The sequence below is a fragment of the Arachis ipaensis genome, chromosome B5, assembly GCF_059453495.1.
Source record: "Arachis ipaensis isolate K30076 ecotype BB chromosome B5, ASM5945349v1, whole genome shotgun sequence".
NCBI classification, from domain to species: Eukaryota; Viridiplantae; Streptophyta; class Magnoliopsida; order Fabales; family Fabaceae; genus Arachis; species Arachis ipaensis.
The window spans coordinates 654,428-673,283 of NC_142440.1; the positions used below are offsets into that span (position 1 = coordinate 654,428).

General features: G+C 34.1%; 2 protein-coding genes and 2 pseudogenes across 2 annotated transcripts; 2 read left to right on the forward strand and 2 right to left on the reverse strand.

The window, feature by feature from the left end:
* Positions 1-4,786: 4,786 nt before the first annotated feature.
* On the reverse strand, positions 4,787-5,650 carry LOC107639907 (lectin 9-like). The gene has a single exon (XM_016343467.3). It carries the CDS (start codon positions 5,648-5,650, stop codon positions 4,787-4,789), a length of 864 nt encoding a protein of 287 aa, XP_016198953.1.
* Positions 5,651-6,578: 928 nt separating this feature from the next.
* Positions 6,579-7,935, forward strand: LOC148563181 (lectin 5-like). Its single transcript, XM_088488725.1, has 2 exons — positions 6,579-6,732; positions 7,283-7,935. The coding sequence occupies exons 1-2, from the start codon at positions 6,579-6,581 to the stop codon at positions 7,933-7,935; spliced, it is 807 nt and encodes a 268-aa protein (XP_088344851.1).
* Positions 7,936-9,414: 1,479 nt separating this feature from the next.
* On the reverse strand, positions 9,415-11,567 carry LOC107639908 (L-type lectin-domain containing receptor kinase IX.1 pseudogene; annotated as a pseudogene).
* A 1,442-nt stretch (positions 11,568-13,009) lies between these two features.
* Positions 13,010-15,387, forward strand: LOC107639909 (L-type lectin-domain containing receptor kinase IX.1-like; annotated as a pseudogene).
* Positions 15,388-18,856: the final 3,469 nt, after the last annotated feature.

Below are 18,856 nucleotides of genomic sequence, written 5' to 3' on the forward strand. Positions count from 1 at the left end.
AGCACACCATACCTGCCAAGCAAAGCTACAACCAAGAAATAGGTGGTGGATATATTCTACATTACTGTTACATAAAACACACAAAGTATCTTGTTGGGAAATGATCCCAAGTCGACTCAGTCTCTCCTTTGTATTAACCTTGCCAACCAGGACAAACCAGACAAACAACTATACTCTGGGTGGGACAAGGCCTTTCCAAATGGTCCTAGTGAAGCTGTAGCTATGTATATCCTCTGGAGCCATTTTCACCTGCAACACCTGCACAAATGAGTTAGTAGAATAAATTCCTTGTTTATCATACTTCCATACAACTCTATCCTCTCTCCCAAGATCAAGTTTGACCAGCCTCAGAGTGAGGTGAAGCTGGTTTACTAGATCCAACTCCCATTGGAACAATTCTCTCCTCCACTGAAAATTCCATATCCAATCTAACCCATCCCAAAACCCACAATCCCCTATCATTGATCCTGCTTGGTTTGAAACCGAGAATAGCCTTGGAAAGCGGTCTTTCAGAGAACCTCCATGAATCCAGATATCCTCCCAAAACCGAGTTCGTCTCCCATCCCCCACCTCCATAGACAACCCAGTAAGCATCTTTTGTCGGATTTCTTGACTCTTGAACTGTAACTGACAGATATCCTTCCACGGACCACCTCGGATAGGTAGTTCCTGAGAGAACAGGGGCTCATTTGGATTGAGGTTGTTACAGGAACATACAACCTTCTTCCACAGAGGACACTCCTCTTTAGAGAACCTCCACCACCATTTAAACAGAAGAGCTGAATTTCTTATCATAGCATCCCCAACCCCCAATCCACCTAACTTCTTAGGGGCCTGAACCACTTCCCACTTAACCAAAGCCATACCACTCTTTCCATCCTCTTTATTCCATAGAAATCTCCTCTGCAAGGAAATCAGTTTCTCTGCAACAACCTTTGGCATCTTATAGAGGCTCAGATAATAAACCGGTAAACTATTTAACACAGATTTGATAAGTACTAGCTTACCGGCTTTATTGAGGATCTTGGCCTTCCAGAGACTAAGTTTCTCCTCTACTTTTTCTATTACTGGCTTCCACGTCTTCACCAGCCTTGGGTTTGCTCCTAGCAGGATACCGAGATATTTAACAGGTAGATTGGCTTGCTTACAGCCCAACACACCGCACATACGTTGTACCCACTGCTCATCACAGTTAACAGAAATCAAACTGGATTTATCAAAGTTAATGCTTAAACCTGACATCAACTGGAAGCATCTAAGCAACCTCCTGTAGTTTTTTATTGTGTCCTCCTCTGGCGGGCAGAACAAAACAGTATCATCTGCAAACTGTAGGTGCGACAGCTCAATATGATCTCTCCCAACCATTAACGGTGATATGTGACCGTTTCTCACAGCTTCTCCGATCATCCTATGCAGGACATCAACAACAAGTACAAAGAGAAATGGGGACAGAGGATCCCCTTGTCTCAGACCCCTTTCCATCTTGAACGGCTTGGATGGCGAACCATTTATCAACATTAACATAGAGCACGTGCTGATACACTCCATCACCCAACCCCTCCATCTTCGACCAAACCCCATCTTCTGCAATACAAGGTCTACAAAACTCCACTTGACTCTGTCGTATGCTTTCTGGAAATCCAACTTTATTATTGCCGCTTTCCTCTTCCGTTGTTTGATCCACTGAACCGTTTCACATGCGATAAGAGCCCCGTCATGAATCTTCCGACCCTTTACAAAAGCACTCTGTGTCTCGCCCACTAGTCCTGGCATAACCCCTCTCATTCTCCTAACCAGTATCTTCGAGATTACCTTATATACACACCCCACCATACTAATAGGGCGCAGATCTTTTATTTCCTTAGCACCAGGGAACTTGGGGGCCAACGCCACCCATGTGACATTAGCATCAGGCGGCAACCTTGAAGATCGGAAGAAACCCAACACCGCTGCCGTGAAGTCCGACCCTATATCATTCCAACACTTCTTTATGAAGTTCATGTTGTACCCGTCACATCCTGGGGCCTTAGACGATTCACAATCCCACACTGCCTCTTTAATCTCCTCAGGTGATGGTAGCACCTCTAGTGCAAGAGAATCCTCCTCGCTGATCCTTTCCACCAGACCATCTCTGAAGCCCATCTCAGGGGACCTCTCTTGATGATATAACTCTTTGTAAAACTCTCTGATGGCAGTTTGAATCCTAGCTTGATTCCTTATCAATCTTCCATTAATAGCTAATGTATCAATCCTGTTATTTCGCCTTCTCGCCGAAGCTAAGTTATGAAAGTATCTCGTATTTTTATCCATGTCCCTTGCAAGCCTCGACCTTGACATCTGCTTCCAATGTAATTCTTTCCTCAAATACCATTTCTCACAGCACTTAACTAACGCCTTCCTTCTTGCTTCCACTGTCTCATCATAGTTTCCATTCCCAATCATGTCATCAATCTTCTGTATCTCTTCCTCAAACTTCAAAATTTTCCTGTCCATATCACCAAAGTTGTCTCTGTGCCATCTCCCCAAAGGAACCGTCAATGCCTTCAGTTTATCAGTGAATTGTATCTCTCCCAGCCCTCTCCATTCCTCCTTGACCATCCTTAGAAACCCTTCATGAGTAAACCACGAATCTAGACTTCGAAACGGCCTCGGTCCAACTCTTAGTCTCTTCTCTTCCACTATGATAGGACAGTGATCTGACAACCCCCGTGACCCACCTCTCAAACGAGTCTCCGGGAATGCCTCAAGCCATTCCAAGCTAACCAAAACTCTGTCAATACGGCTACATGACTGTCCTCTGAACCATGTAAACTTACGGTCTGAAATTGGCAGGTCCACCAAACCCATGTCATGTACCCAAACCTTATAGTCCTGTGCCGACAGAGATAAGCTCTCTAGACCTCGCCTTTCTTCCACTTGGGCAATCTCATGAAAGTCCCCCAGAAAACAACAGGCGCCTGGACATAAGCCAGCCATGTAACTCAGCTCCTCCCACACAACACGTTTCTCATCTCTAATGTGAGCCCCATAAACCAAGAAAAATGCACAGTTAACAGACTTCTCTGATAGTACCCCTTCAACACACAGCCATCGTTCACCTTTAAAGCAATTTCGCATATTAAAAAAAACCATCATCCCACATTAATAACAAACCACCAGAGACACCAACAGACTCCACATATTAGTGCAGTGACTTAAAGTAAATTTTACTTCATCATCGTACAGAATTGGTGCTACTAAATACTAATTGTCAAATACCAATAATAATGGAGGGAAAAAAATATTGATCTTAATTCCTTATTATTATTGATGTATTCTCATAAGTAGAGAGCTACAAACAAAAGGCCAGAAAGCTCTATCAATTAAAGAGTGGGAGGAGATGATGCGAAATTTAAACGAGAGAAACTAAATATATGTGAGACTTTAAAGAAGTAAAGTTAGAGTTGATGATTTTGAGTCATTAACGTTAATGATATGATTAAAGTACCTAGAAATATTAGAAAAATAATAATTTAAAATTATTTTATTTAATTTAATATTATAAATTTATTTTAAATAATTAATAAATATAAAATAAGATAATTTTATAAAATAATTTAAATTAATTTTTATTATTTTTCAAATATTTCTAAAAATACTACGCCTTTTATGTTGCGTTCTTGTTTACGATCATTAAGTAATTCTTTTTCAAATCCTTCGTTCTTGTAATTAAGTTTTTTGTCTTTATTTATGAACATCAGCCGAAAATATATGCATTGTACATTACAATTTTTTTTGTTGGTATTTTATTATAAAAAAATAATTTTCATTTTTTATTAAGAGGAGTGTCAGTAGAATTTGTGATATTTAGCCATTAATTAGTCATCATTATCAATATTTTTAATGGTGTGAGATAAGATTTAATGGTGTAGAATTAATCATTTTTTTTATGGTTAAGTGCAGGCTTTAAATACTATTTTATTTGGGATTTAGGGTTTAATGGGTGTCATGCTCAAATATAAATAGACATGCATGATATCATCATTATATAAGTCATTTAATTTGAAATAGCATAATTTGTTATTACAATTAATATATGTATTGCCCACAAACAAATTAGAAAATTAAAATAATTTTCTAACAATCTCCCACTTGAGTTATACATATATTATTTCTTGACATAATTACACCTTATAAACTTTATGCGCGCATCTGAATGCTATTTCTCTCATTACTTTAACAATTTGGTCCGTCTCATTCATTAGATATGGAACTACCGCAGCTTTTATCACATTAATGTCGCGACTAAACCACGCCAATCACCATCCTAATATATTTAACGACATAGATTAAATTTGTATGAATAATATGGATTTCAACAAAAGTGCCCGACTCCTAGACTTTCTCTTTTATTAAAATGCCTTGTACACCAAAAGGAGTGCTAAGAGATTAGCAACTTTTGTTATTTGTAACCATCAAATAACAATTAATAACAATTTTAATGATATAAAATTAGTGTAAAATTTTCTCCAATAACTCACTTTTATCAGAATTTAGAAAAGTTGCTGCACTAAACTTTTCCATAATATGCATTCCAATCACAGTAAACACAAAAGCGACGATGAATATTATAAAAGGAAGAACACATAAATAAATCTTTTTATTAATTTTCATTTTGTCAACTTGACGAGTTCCCCAAGTACAGGACACAATAAATAAAAAGAAGAGAAATCAAAGCACACAACTAGGAAAACATTACGTTCTTATTGAAATAATGGCAAAAACCACTCCAATTCTGGTACTGAATCTATAGGGCAGCTTCGAAATGGAAGCTAAAAATGTCATGCGTTTCAACCACATCACCGGTGGCAGCAGAGAAACCAACCCTCACATATTCCGGCAAAACACTCCTCAAATCAACATTGGCGGAGAGTGAGACGGTGGCATTGCTTATCCCAGGGTAACTCACAAACACACTCAACCTTTTCGTTTCAGAGTTATAGTTTATGCTCGCTGACCCAACCGCAAATGACGGAATGGAATAAGCCGGCCAGTTCGCCGTCGCCACCGACTTAACAGACCCAACGTCGATTCCAACGTGAGGGGCTTGAGTTATCGTTGCTGCAGGAGGGTCCCATTCGTTAGGGAAAGTATCGAACTCAATAGCTAAGATTTGGTTCTTGCTTGGGTCTAACGCTGTTTTAGGGTCGAAAAGACCAAGATACCCTCCGGTGGAATTCTGGGGTATATCCTGTCTTAGTGGTCCAAGGAAGAAAGCGAATCCATCCCCGCGGACTTCTGAATCGCCAGGGTTTACTACGAAAGTAAACCCTGCGGTGAAGTCCGCGAGGTTTCCGGTATTTCTATCCCAGATATGCACCGGTGTTGCATGCACCAGCCGGCCGACACTGTTTTGGAGTGCTTTTCCTTGGTAATCAGTTTCAGTCAAGTGTAGAATTCCGGCACTGGATATTGAGGCATCGGAAAAAAGGCCTAGGTTTGGGTCGTTGGGGTCGAAAGAGGAGAAGCCAAAGTCAACGGATTCATAGTCCGGCGGTGTTGGGAATTGTGAGTTAACACTATTGTTAAATAATTGAAGCAAGAGCAAAGAGATGAAGATTTTGAGTGGAGAAGAAAGTGGCAGATATGATTTTGAGCTGAAGAAAGCCATTTTGTGATGAATAATGTGTGTGAAGTGTATGATGTCTGGATCGGAGCGAAAATGATTATATATAGAGTTGGGAAATTAAATTGCCGGAATAAGGCGACTAGACAGTTCATGCAACTCATGCCATATTTGACAGCTACAATTATTTTTTCTGGTGGCAAAACCGATGGCAAGTTTTTCCATGAAATGTCCGAAATGTTAGGTCAAAAAGGATATTATATTTCTTTTCAAAATGATTTGGCAATTGGCAATAAGCAAGAATAAACTTTGTATATTCTACGAGGAAGTATAGGAAGCCAATAGAATATATGTACAATGTGTACAATGAGGGTGTAGGGATGTTTGATCAGTAGGATATCAGATGTTTATTATCCTTGGTACTTGGATGGTTATTCTGGATAGTATGAATGTATTGTGTTTGAGAAATTAGTAGTATTTTATTCTGGATGTTTCATATTGAACTAAATAAACAGTCCATTGTATACATTGTACATATATTCTATTACCTCCCAAACGAAATTCATATTCTATACTGTGAAAGGTTTTTTTAACTATACAATAAATTTTAAAAAGAAAAACAAATTACCTTGCTCATATATATCATAGTTTATTAATCTAATAACCTCTTAAAAATATGGACTAAACACACAAGTTGAAACAAATTCGTCAGTTTCTCCTTGGGACAGAGGTTACGTCCACAAACATCTAGACAAATATCTCATATATAGTTAAACTTTCTTGCTCTTTTCACCAATGCTTTGACCAAAATTGCTGGCTACCTAGTTTAATTCGGCCTGCTTATTTATTTTATTTTTCTAACGTCAATTCAGAAGATCTCGCCTCCTATATATATGCATTCTCTACTTGCTCCATTCATCATTAAACACAAGAACACAACCACTATTGGTTATCACTCAAAATACCACAAAAGATGGCCAACTCCGACCAAAAACTCCTAATGATCTTCATGTTTTCACTCATGCTCATAACCATTGCCAAATCAGACTCATTGTCCTTCAACTACCCACGTTTCACGCCGGGTCTTAGAAATCTTCTGTTGGACGGTGAAGATTCTAGCATTTCAGGTATTAGAGTTATGAGAAACATTACTGAGTCGGTCAAATAAAATAATGTAGCTATATTGTATAGTTGTACTCATAAATAATCGTCTATATATAAGTAGTACTGTACTACATAATATAATGAGAATAAAATATCAATAATTTATGTATATTTATATGTTTTTTTTTCATAGCATAATAGTTTACTAAAATAATCAACTTTCTCATGAAGATCAAAACTAAATTGTCATTCTATTTTTATATTATGATAATAAATATAATTCTAATTTAGTAGTTATACATATAAATAAAAATTAATTATGAAATATATACATTTGTGTATTTCTATAAGATATTATTATTAGTAAATTAGTACCACGTATTACTTAAAAAATTTTACTTTAAGTAACTTGAACTTTTATATTGATTTTTAAGCGACACTCATATGTAATTGTTTTTATTTGATAATTGAATTGTAATTTAATCATATTCAATTGTCAAAGTTTTCACTTTGATTTCTATTTGACTTAATGATCTTACTTCTCTATTACCTATAATTCTCCACCAATAACAGATGGAGCGCTACACCTGACCAAAACCGATCCGAATACAGGCAAAGCTCTTCCAGACCGTTCTGGTTTGGCCTTATTTTTCGGAGCAGTTCGGCTCTTCAACAACCGAACCGGCGAAGTTGCAGACTTCACTACAGAATTCAACTTCACCGTGAAAACAAACGGTGTGCAACCTCACGGCGACGGGTTCACCTTTTTCCTCGCATCACTCGATTATGAGTTCCCAGACAACTCGAGTGGCGGATTCCTTGGACTCTTCGACTCTCAAACTGCATTCAATGCCTCTGCAAACCAGGTTGTGGCGGTTGAGTTTGATACCTTTGGGAACACTTGGGATCCTCCCTACTCACCATACCCTCACATAGGAATCGATGTTAACAGCGTCAGATCGGTGGCCACTGCGAAATGGCCAATGGATTCTGAACCAGATGGTGCAATAGGGAAAGCATCTATAAGATATGGGTCATCCTCAAAACTGTTGAGTGTGATTGTTTCTTATCCAAACAGTACCGTACCTGTAACTACTTTATCGTATCCGGTTGATTTTGCGAATGCTCTGCAATCGGAATGGGCGCTTGTTGGATTCTCTGCTTCTACTGGTGATTTGGTTGAGACACATGACATTCTTTCATGGTATTTCCGTACTTCCTTGTAGAGCAAGGAATAGTACTGATGGGAAGCCAAGAGAAGAGAAAAAATGGAGTGCATGTAGGGAGACTATTTGAGGAGTTAGCTATGTTATGGTTTTTTTTTTTTTTTTTTTTGGTGACTAGCTATGTTACGGTTTAATTGGTGTGTTTTGCATTATTTTTTTTTTCTTTTTTCTACTTATTAGCTTGTTTCTTTCATTTGTTCAGGGACTCATCTGATCAGTTTCCTTTATAATAAATGCAAGCTTAAAGTCATGAATTAATACATAATTTATTAATAATAATTTGAGAAATGACAAAAAATCTTTATAATTTATTATTTTTGGTCATCATAAATGTTTAAAAGTATAAAATAAAATATATTATTAAATTATTATACTAAAAACTAGAATTTTAAGTTAATATTTAAATAATGATTAAAAATAATAAATTTTGATGACTTTCTAATATATCTCTAATAAAATTAAAAAAAAGTCTATGAAAACAACATACAAAAAAATATTAAATGAATAAGTTATTTCTATAACTAAATTTAATCAAAAATAATTTTTTTTCTCTTATGTATTTTTTTTTCGTTTGACTGATATTTATTGTATTAATAAACTATTAAATCAACTTAACTAAACTTATTACCAAAACGGTTCCGCTATGTTACCAACAACTAGGGTTGGAAGTTAGTCAAGCCAGCTCGTGAGCTGGTGAGCCAAGCTTGAGCCTGAAATTGAGCTCATAAATTAAATGAGCCGAGTTTGAGTTTGGATAAGCTCAGCTCATTAGCTCGTAAGCTGATTCGATTATATATATATATATATATATATATATATATATATATATATATATATATATATTATAACAATCTTAATTATTTAATATTTATATTTATTTTTTACATATAATTTTAATATAGGATATAAATAAAAAATTTATAATTTATTGATAGATAAACAATATATAAAATTGATCTTTTCAAATATTTTTAAAAATATATAAGTTATAATTTATTGATATAAAATTATAGATTATGTATTTATGTATCTCTTATTTGAGCCAGCTCGTGAGCTCGAGCCAGTTCGTGAGTTTTTGGTGAGCCGAGCTTGAGCTTAAGAAATAAGCTCGATTGTTAATGAGTCAAGCCGTGAGCCAAGCTCAATTTTCGTGAGCCGAGCTTGAGTTTGATCTAACTCGACTCAGCTCGGCTCACTTCCAACCATACCAACAACATATCTGCCAACTTCTGCCAACTCTTATTTATAACTGTGTTTTATGGAAGTGTCTTCGTGGATGTGTCTAATAAAAATATCTTTTTTATGGTTGTATTTAATAGAAGTGTCTTTATATATATATTTTCTAGATGTGTCTCTTTATATATGTATTTAAAATATAATAATTAATTATTATTGGCAATAAGTTGGCAGATAATATGTTGGTACCTTACCAAAATAACTTGGTCATATAGCATGTGGTTATCTAATTAATTTAAAGTTCTATATATAATTCACATATCATAAGCATGCATGATAAATATAGTCGGGGTCAACAATATATATTACACCGAAAGCGAATATGCTAAGGTTTATGCATTGATACCAAAACACTTAGTTCTCCCATTAAAGGAAATATAAAATCTTATTCATGCACCATCTTAAATATACATCTCACCGACCTGATTGGAGGCTAACACTAACGGAAGCACCATCAGAGCTGACAGAAGGTGTGGGAATATGGTATATAGCAACAGGCATCTTTGTTGGAAGTTGTGGCAGTGCACCTTCTGAATTCAGCACTTGAATTGCTTGTCTTATTGATGGTCTCACATTCTTATCAGGATGACAACACCATAAACCAACAATCATCAAATACATGGCTTGTTTCTCATCAAAATCCTTTTCTAGTCTCCCATCCACAACCATATGAAGCTCTTCTCTTCCGTAATGATCCCAAACCCACTCTGCTAACCCCTTTTGACTATCTTCATCCTCTATAAGATCAAACACCTTTTTCCCGGTGGCAATCTCTAGAGCTACCAATCCAAAACTATACACATCTGACTCCTTACTTGCTCTGCGACTGCTTATATATTCTGGAGCCATATAGCCAATAGTTCCGGCTAAAGCCGATGTTTGAGACCCTAATTCATGATCTATGAGCTTAGCCAAACCGAAATCACCAAGCTTGACATTGAAACTAGAATCCAACATCACATTGCTTGGTTTGATATCTCTATGCAATACACATTGTTCCCACTCTTCATGAAGATAGAGAATAGCAGAGGCCAATCCAAGAGCTATCTTGTGCCTCAAGCTCCACGATAATGGAGTCCTATTCCCAAACAAATGGGAATCAAGGCTACCATTTGGCATATACTCATAAACAAGAAGGAACTCACCTCGATCATGGCACCAACCTATGAGTTGCACAAGATTCCTATGCCTTAACCTGCTAATGACTTTGACTTCAGTTACATACTCTCTTTTCCCTTGTCTTGATCCACTTGATATCTTCTTAACAGCAACCACCAAATCTAGATCAGCAAAGTAGCCTCTATACACTGCTCCAAATCCACCTTGGCCTAACTTCCTGTTTGGGGAGAAGTTATTGGTGGCGACAACAACCTCCTCATAAGAGAATCTTCTTGGTCCAGCTCCTCTTTCCAAGTCATCAATAGAGCTCATCCTCTCTCTTAGAGCATCATTTTTCTTTTTCTTCTTCCATCTTCTAAATATTACATATGTTGAAATAACTGCCACAATCAAAACAGCTCCTGCAACAACTGATCCAACCACCACCTTCCATGTCTTCTTCGAATTCTTTCCTTTACCAGGCTCTGCGTCCAAACTAGAACTGAACTCCCAAGATTGAATAACATGTCGTTCTGTGTAAGAACCTGTAGCCGCGGAAAATCCAATTGTAACCGATTGAGGCAAGACCTTGATCAAATCAATTTGATGAGAAAGAGTAGTATTCTCTTGAGAGGTAGAGGTTGTTTGGTATTTCCATGACACACTTAGAATCTTGTTTGTTGAATTGTATGTGATCCATGCATCAGCAATGTCATTACTATGCTTGCTAGCATTCCAAGCAGTGTAGTTTGCTGAAGAAATTGAATTAACATTGATTCCCACATGCTCCATTTTGGGATCCCACTCCGGATTAGGGAAGGAATCAAACTCAACATGAACAATCTGATTGCGCGACGAGTCGGCAGTGGATGTGTTGTAAAGGCCTAGGAAGCCGCCGGCAGAGTTTGGTGGTATTTGGAATCCAGAAGGTGCAAGGAAAAATGCAAGCCCGGCACCATACTGAGATTTCCCTTGAGTGTCAATAACAAAGGTGAAGTGTGTTTTGAAATCAGCTTGTTTTCCTGAGCTTGATTCCCAAAGTGGAACATCTTTGGAGTATATGGCTGATCCAACTTGGAATAAGTAATCAATGTTATTGTTCAATTCAATTGTTCCAACACGAGGTATGGCTTGTCCTCTGTAAACTATGTTTGGATCGCCAGTAGTAAACCTAGATATTTGGAATTGAATCGAATAAGTTGAGAGGTTTAATGCAAGGAAGGTTGAGAGCAAAAGGTAAAGAAAGGTTGGTGATGGATAACAGAAAATTGTAGCCATGGTTTTGTGGAATCTTGAAGGTGAGCTATCACAACTGAAGTTGGTTGATAACTAATTAAATAGCTCAAGATAATGTTGGTGACTTTATTATATGCGCATGTGGCTTCATTAAGATCAAGTCAATCGTACGCGTCAATAATTTTCTTATTATTATTCTTTAGGTTTATCTTGTCTTCAAATAAACTTTCTTAAGGTACAAGGATTTATTTGTGTTACACGTTGATTACGTTTCACTGAAAGGAACCACATTTATTTAAATCTAGATAGGTTATTCGTAAGCTCTAGAAAGGGTCTTTGTTTTTATTAGTTTAAATATTTTAGAGTGATGATTTCGTAACATGATATCTTAGTTTTTATTAGAGAATAATTACAATTAATTTAGATCAATTAGTATAAATTATATTTATATAGAATATATGTATATTAATTATAGGATGGTATGTTTTTATTACTTTGATTCTTCTTTTATATATATATTCTTATGTATTATACTTTTGTGACACACTTAATAATATACTAGTTCCCCTTACCAAGTTGGGTTAGCACTTGGTGAGTTTGAATCTGTGTAGATTTTCCTTCCAAATTGGGACAGCACTTTGGGTTGTTGAACTTTGGTGAAGAAAGTTTAGTGATAGATACTAGTTGAATTAGGTTGTAATTCAATAGTATTGGTGATTGTAATCAGTGGATTATAGTAAAAATTTCACCATGATTTGTGGTGGAGACTAGACATAGAATTTATGGCACTTAGAATCCGAACAAGGATACATGCTGGCATCTTTCTCCTCTTCCTTTTCCTTTCTGCTCATGATGAGATAAAACGAAAAAATTTTCTACATTTTCAGCTTCTGCAAAAACAAAACTTAAAAAGTTAATTTTGAGCAAATTTGATTCAATCCCCTTCTCAAGTTGAATCAGTTCCATCATTTATAAATATATAAAGGATTCTAAAAATATTTTTATATTTTAGTAAGACAACTAAAAAAAAAAAAAAAAGAACAAGTAACAAACAATAACTATCTGAGACGCCTTGAACTTCCTAACAATTTCCTTTTCATTTCATTTCAAACAATGATGAAGAATATATTACAGGTCAATTAAGGGGGAAAAGAGAGGAAACAATGTGTTGCACCTGGAACCAACGTAAATGTGCCAGCTAATTAAATTGAGCCCTCTCTTTTTCGATGCCAAAAGTTGACTTATATTTGGAGGTTGACTTATGAAGAACATACACCTGTCTTTATATTTCCTTTCAATGAATCGTCATCAACGTAAAATACAAATAACTCCTTGTATCTTAAGAAAGTTTATTTGAAGACAAGAAGATAAACATAAACAATAATAAGAAAATTATTGACATGATATACTACTTTATCTTATCATCTTAATGAAGCTAGGTAGGTGCATATATTTAAAAAGATCTTGGGCTATTGAATTCCCATGGCTGCAAACTGGCATTCTTTTCTTCACCTTTTATTCTCATCCTTCCATGTTTTTATTCTGAAAACTTATTCAATCAAATTCCAAATATCTAGGTTTACTACTGGCGATCCAAACATAGTTTACAGAGGACAAGCCATACCAAAATGGAGCACGTGGGAATCAACGTTAATTCAATTTCTTCGGCAAACTACACTGCTTGGAATGCTAGCAAGCATAGTAATGACATTGCTGATGCATGGATCATACAATTCAACAAGCAAGATTCTAAGTGTGTCATGGAAATACCAAACAACCTCTACCTCTCAAGAGAATACTACCCTTTCTCATCAAATTGATTTGATCAAGGTCTTGCCTCAATCGGTTACAATTGGATTTTCCGCGGCTACAAGTTATTACACAGAACGACATGTTGTTCAATCTTGGGAGTTCAGCTCTACTCTGGACGCAGAGCCTAGTCATGGAAAGAGTTCAAAAAAGACTTGGAAGATGGTGGTTGCATCGTGTTAGTGTTGCAAGTGTGAGGAGTGTTGAAATTAGTCCCACATCAAAGAAAGCAAGGAAGAGTGAGGAGTTTATAAGATGAGAGACCCATTTACTTGACACCTTAAAGTTTTGAGTTGGATGTGGTGTTTTCTCATCTTATGTTTTATGTTTTCTCACTTGAATTCTCTCCGGTTGTCGAGAGCTCGTAGCTGTTAGAGAGGGTGAGCTCTATTATTGATGATTTTGAAAGAGGAGCTGGACCAAGAAGGTACAGGAAGTTAGGCCAAGGTGGATTTGGAGCAGTGTATAGAGGCTACTTTGCTGATCTAGATTTGGTTGTTGCTGTTAAGAAGATATCAAGTGGATCAAGACAAGGGAGAAGAGAGTATGTAACTGAAGTCAAAGTCATTAGCAGGTTAAGGCATCGGAATCTTGTGCAACTCATAGGTTGGTGCCATGATCAAGGTGAGTTCCTTCTTGTTTATGAGTATATGCCAAATGGTAGTCTTGATTCCCATTTGTTTGGGAATAGGACTCCACTATCTTGGAACTTGAGGCACAAGATAGCTCTTGGATTGGCCTCTGCTATTCTCTATCTTCATGAAGAATGGGAACAATGTGTTATTCACAGAGATATCAAACCAAGCAATGTGATGTTGGATTCTAGTTTCAATGTCAAGCTTGGTGATTTCGGCTTGGCTAAGCTCATAGATCATGAGTTAGGGTCTCAGACATCGGCTTTAGCCGGAACTATTGGCTACATGGCTCCAGAATATATAAGCAGTCGTAGGATAAGTAAGAAGTCAGATGTGTATGCATGTTTGTATATAAATGAAAAATGCTTATTTAGAATATTAGTTTTTTTTATTATTTTAAAAATAATTTAACTATTTCATTTTATTCAATTTTACATTCATATTTGAAAGAAATTTTAATTCTATTTTTTGTGGTCAAAATTAATTAAAAATATTTTTTTTCCCACAATTACCTCTCTCTCTCTATATATCACATATAGAAAGGGGTAAATTGAAAAATAATATTTTGACTGATTTCAACCATAAAAAGATTCAACAAAAAAAATTGAAAATTTATTTTAAATATTAAGAATAAAATTAAATTAAAGATAAAAATATTATTAAAATTTCTTAAAAAGTTCAAAATAAAAGTATAATTTATTAAAAGGTATATATATAATCTGTTAAATTTAGTTAATATGTACTATAAAAACATGTGTTAAAGTTATCAATTGAAAAAGTCCTCATATAAAATTATAAATTTTGAGTTTTATTAGAATACATATTAAAATTATCAATTGAAAATAAAAATTATAAAATTTAAGTTTTCAATGAATTTATTATATATTTTTAAAACTAAAAATTTATACTTTTTACTAATAATTATCTTAATATATATCTTTAGAGCTAATTTATATATGTTTTAATTAACTTTTTAATAAACGTTTTTTTGGTAATTAACTTTTTTATTTTGTTTATTCAAACGTGAAATGAAAGAAAATAATACGGCCCAAAGCTTGAGAATCCGGAACAATTGCCTTTCTTAAGTGTCTTGAATCTCCCGACCAAAAATCTCTGTCTTGAATCTTGATCCATCAAGTTCACATTGACCCGGAAAATCAATAATTTTGGGCCTTAGAGCAGCTTTAAAGACCCATCTTTTAGCGAATTTAGCCCAAATTGGTATATCTAATGGGTAGAATGAAAGAAAGGGTGCTGCTAATTCGGATTATTGAGAGTTTATATAGGGCCTAGGTACCTGACCAAGAAAAAAGATAGGGCCTAGGTATAGCCTTATATTTATTTAGAGAAATGATATTTTATTATTTTTTGTATCTAACTTTTTTATATATATTTTTTCATAATTAGGTTCCAAAGCCTCGACCAACAGGAGAGGTAAACATGTCACTAATGAATGCAACACAGAAAACTTAGTACCAAGTATTCCACCCCCTACTAAGAAAACAAAAACTCCTGAACCTCAAATCCAACCCCACACAAGAATAGTGCATCACCACCAAAAATTAAAACATAAATTTTTATCTTTTTCACTTTCTATCAATTACTTTTAATAAAAAAATATAAATAAAAAATTATTTAAAAAATTATTCATATATATATATATATATATATATTTTTTACTAAAAATAGGAGACTCGAACTCACAACCTCTTAATTGAATATAGAGAGACTATGTCATTTGAGCTATAACTCATTAGCATATAATATTTCTTCATATAAGGGTTTACTTCACAATGTATGACACCAAAGAAATTTATGTTGCAACTTGCAAGCCTATGAAAGTGGATTAAAGTGTTAAAATTGAAGTTGTTTTAAATGGGTTAGATGGGTAGATGAAATATACGCGAAGTGCTTTGCTCCCCTATAAATAGACTCAATCGTTGCTCCTTGTACACAATCAAAAGAAGCAAAGCAACACAAAGCTTGAGCTTCTTGTAATTATTGTGAGTGAGAGTTTTCTTGTAGTGAATTTAATGTTGAAAAGGGTGTGTGGTATAAAATAAGAATATTATTGTAAGTAATACACTGGATTTTAGATAAATTTTTTAGTATTTATTAGTTATTATATAATAAAAGTATATCTCATTATAATTACACTGTATTGTAATTATCGTTAAATATAGTGAATATTTTAGAGTTCTGGCTTGTAATTTTTCTCCCATAATTTTGAGATTTTTCATATTAAACTAAGGATATTATTTTGTTTTTTAGTATAGCTAGAACGTATATGTTATTATTTATGTGAAAATATTTAAAAAATAAAAAAAATTGTTAAAATAGACTAAATTTATTTTATTTAACATTTATTAATTATCGCTATAATCAATTAATACAAAATAAAACAAATTTAAATTGTCTAAGTTGATTTTTTATTGTCTCAATAACATTATCATTATAAGTGTTATATTGTTCATCACTTGTGTGATATTACTTTCGTTTATCAAGTTAGAATCACATTTGTCTTCTAATTAAAAAAACTAAGGCAATGTAGACAAAAAAAAAAGTTGAGATATCAAATTCACGATCAAGCTAAGATAGAACTTGATCAATGTCATTGCAACGCTCTCCACCATCGAGAGGTTTCGAGAAAGAATCAAGTGAAAAAATATAAAATGAGAAGACACTACATCTAACTCAAAACCTTAAGATATTAAGTCAATGAGTCTTTCATCTTATAAACTCCTCACTCTTCTTTGTTTTCTTTGATGTAGGACTAACTTCAACACTCCTCACACTTGCAACATTAACAGCATGCTGCTCCTACTATACCTTATTCAAGTATCAATTACTACTTTGTGAATGTTCTTGACGCATTGAACAAGTAGTATACTTGGAAAATTAATTGCATGCCATAGTGGCGATCGAATTTAAGTGTTTGGATTGTAGTGAGGGCAAAGACTAGGAACTAATAAGAAGAAAAAGTAAACATGGTAGCTAGGGTTTGGAAGCAAAGATGCCTTCATCTATCTATAAACACAACACGTAACGCTTATGATGATCAAGTAGGTCATGAGAATCATAATTCAAAAGGGACATACACATCCTACTCCCAAGAAAAAGCCATGCCATCTTTCCCCAAGTGCTAAGGGAGGTTATATTAATGATTAAGTTTCATGTGCCTTCACTGATTAACTTACTATTCTCCATCACAAAACTTGAAAGAAGTAAAAGCTGGATTAAGAAATATAATTAATAATTATGAAATTTAAGGCAAAGTCTATCTTGCTCGGATTCTGTACATAGAATGATTTACTGATCATTGACACCTGGCTAAACTCCTTCATTGGAGCACTAAATTAGGACTTATTAATGTGCCATTAAGCATTAAGCATTAATTTATAATTTGATGAAGTGACATGTTAACATGCCTCCTGTGGTAATAAGAACGAATCTTATTGGTGAAACAAATCTTGTGTACTGTTCATCACATGGGTTCAACCAATTGAAATGCAGAATTAGAGACAATAGACCATGCTTTATGACTATGTGCACGGTGCACCTGACCTGGCCCCCTGTTGGCTACTACATATAATAACCTTTCTTTCTTCTAACTTCTAACTACAATGTCTTAAAAGGCCATTCATTCAAGGTTTGTTAGCGTTTGGTGGAGAGATAGAGACGAAAAGACTGAAATTGAGAGACAGAAATTAAGAGACAGGGATTGAAATAAATATCAGTATTCTGTTTGGTGCAAAATGAGAGACAGGAATTGAAACAAGAATGAAACTCTAATTTAATTTGCACAAAGGGTAAAATTGGAATTAATTAATTGAAATGAAAGTATTTTAGGTATAAAATGTTATTAAAATTTCAGTTTTCATCTCTAAAAATTTCAGTCCCCTGTATCTCTACTTTTTGGAGATACTGAAATACTGAAATTTTAGAGACAGAGACAGAAATTTTAGTACCAGTCTCTAAACTAACAAACACCACACTGAATTTCAGTCTCTCAATCTCTGTCTCAGTACCTCAAAACAAATGCTAAAGAACTACTCTCAATCCTTTTAAAATATCAATTTAGCTCTTTTCTATCTTAAAAAAATATTTTAATAGTACAATAATAATCAATTTTTTTATTTTTTATATCTTTAATACATTAAAATATAAAAAATATCTTTTAACTTTTTTAATAAATTATTTTTTACAGCATTTTTAAAATTTATATTCTTAAAATATTTATTATTACTTTCAAAATATGGTGCTTAATTTATCAATATATATATATATATATATAAGAATGTAGAATATATACATGTATATATCAAAATTTTAAAGTGACAAAAAATTTAAAACAAAAAAAAAGTGAAAAAAAGATTCATTATATTTTACTGGTAAAATTAAACATCATTTATTCATATTAAAAGATATTACAAAATAAAAATCTTTAATAAAAAACATAAACTTTTAGGTCCTCGAGACATTAACATTATATCTATATATATTGTATTTCAATTACTCTCTTAACTAATAATTTCTTAATAACGGTGCTTTGGAAATTGGGATTTCACAGAAAAAGCAAGGAAAATAAAAGAATTGTTGAGTAATGTAAAATTTAGTTTATATAAACTAAACTAAACTTGATTTGATTTGATTTGATTTGAGTCTTATAAAAAGAATAATTGTTTTAATTAATTTTTGTTCTAATGTTGATATTCAAATTTGAAAATGCTTATTACTACATTTACCCGTCTTTTATTACTTGAAACCTCTTGTTAAAAAAAATGAAGGTATTTACCACATTTACCCTTTTTTTTATTTGAAACTCTCAATTAGAAAAGCTTATACTCTTAGCGAAACTCATATAACCAAATTGAGTATTTTATATGGTACAAAGTTATGTGTGACTC

Coding starts and splice junctions, on each gene's coding strand:
- LOC107639907 (XM_016343467.3), bottom strand. CDS start 5,650: ATGGCTTTCTTCAGCTCAAAATCATATCTGCCACTTTCTTCTCCACTC.
- LOC148563181 (XM_088488725.1), top strand. CDS start 6,579: ATGGCCAACTCCGACCAAAAACTCCTAATGATCTTCATGTTTTCACTC. Junction 6,733..7,282: donor TGAAGATTCTAGCATTTCAG/GTATTAGAGTTA, acceptor CACCAATAACAG/ATGGAGCGCTACACCTGACC.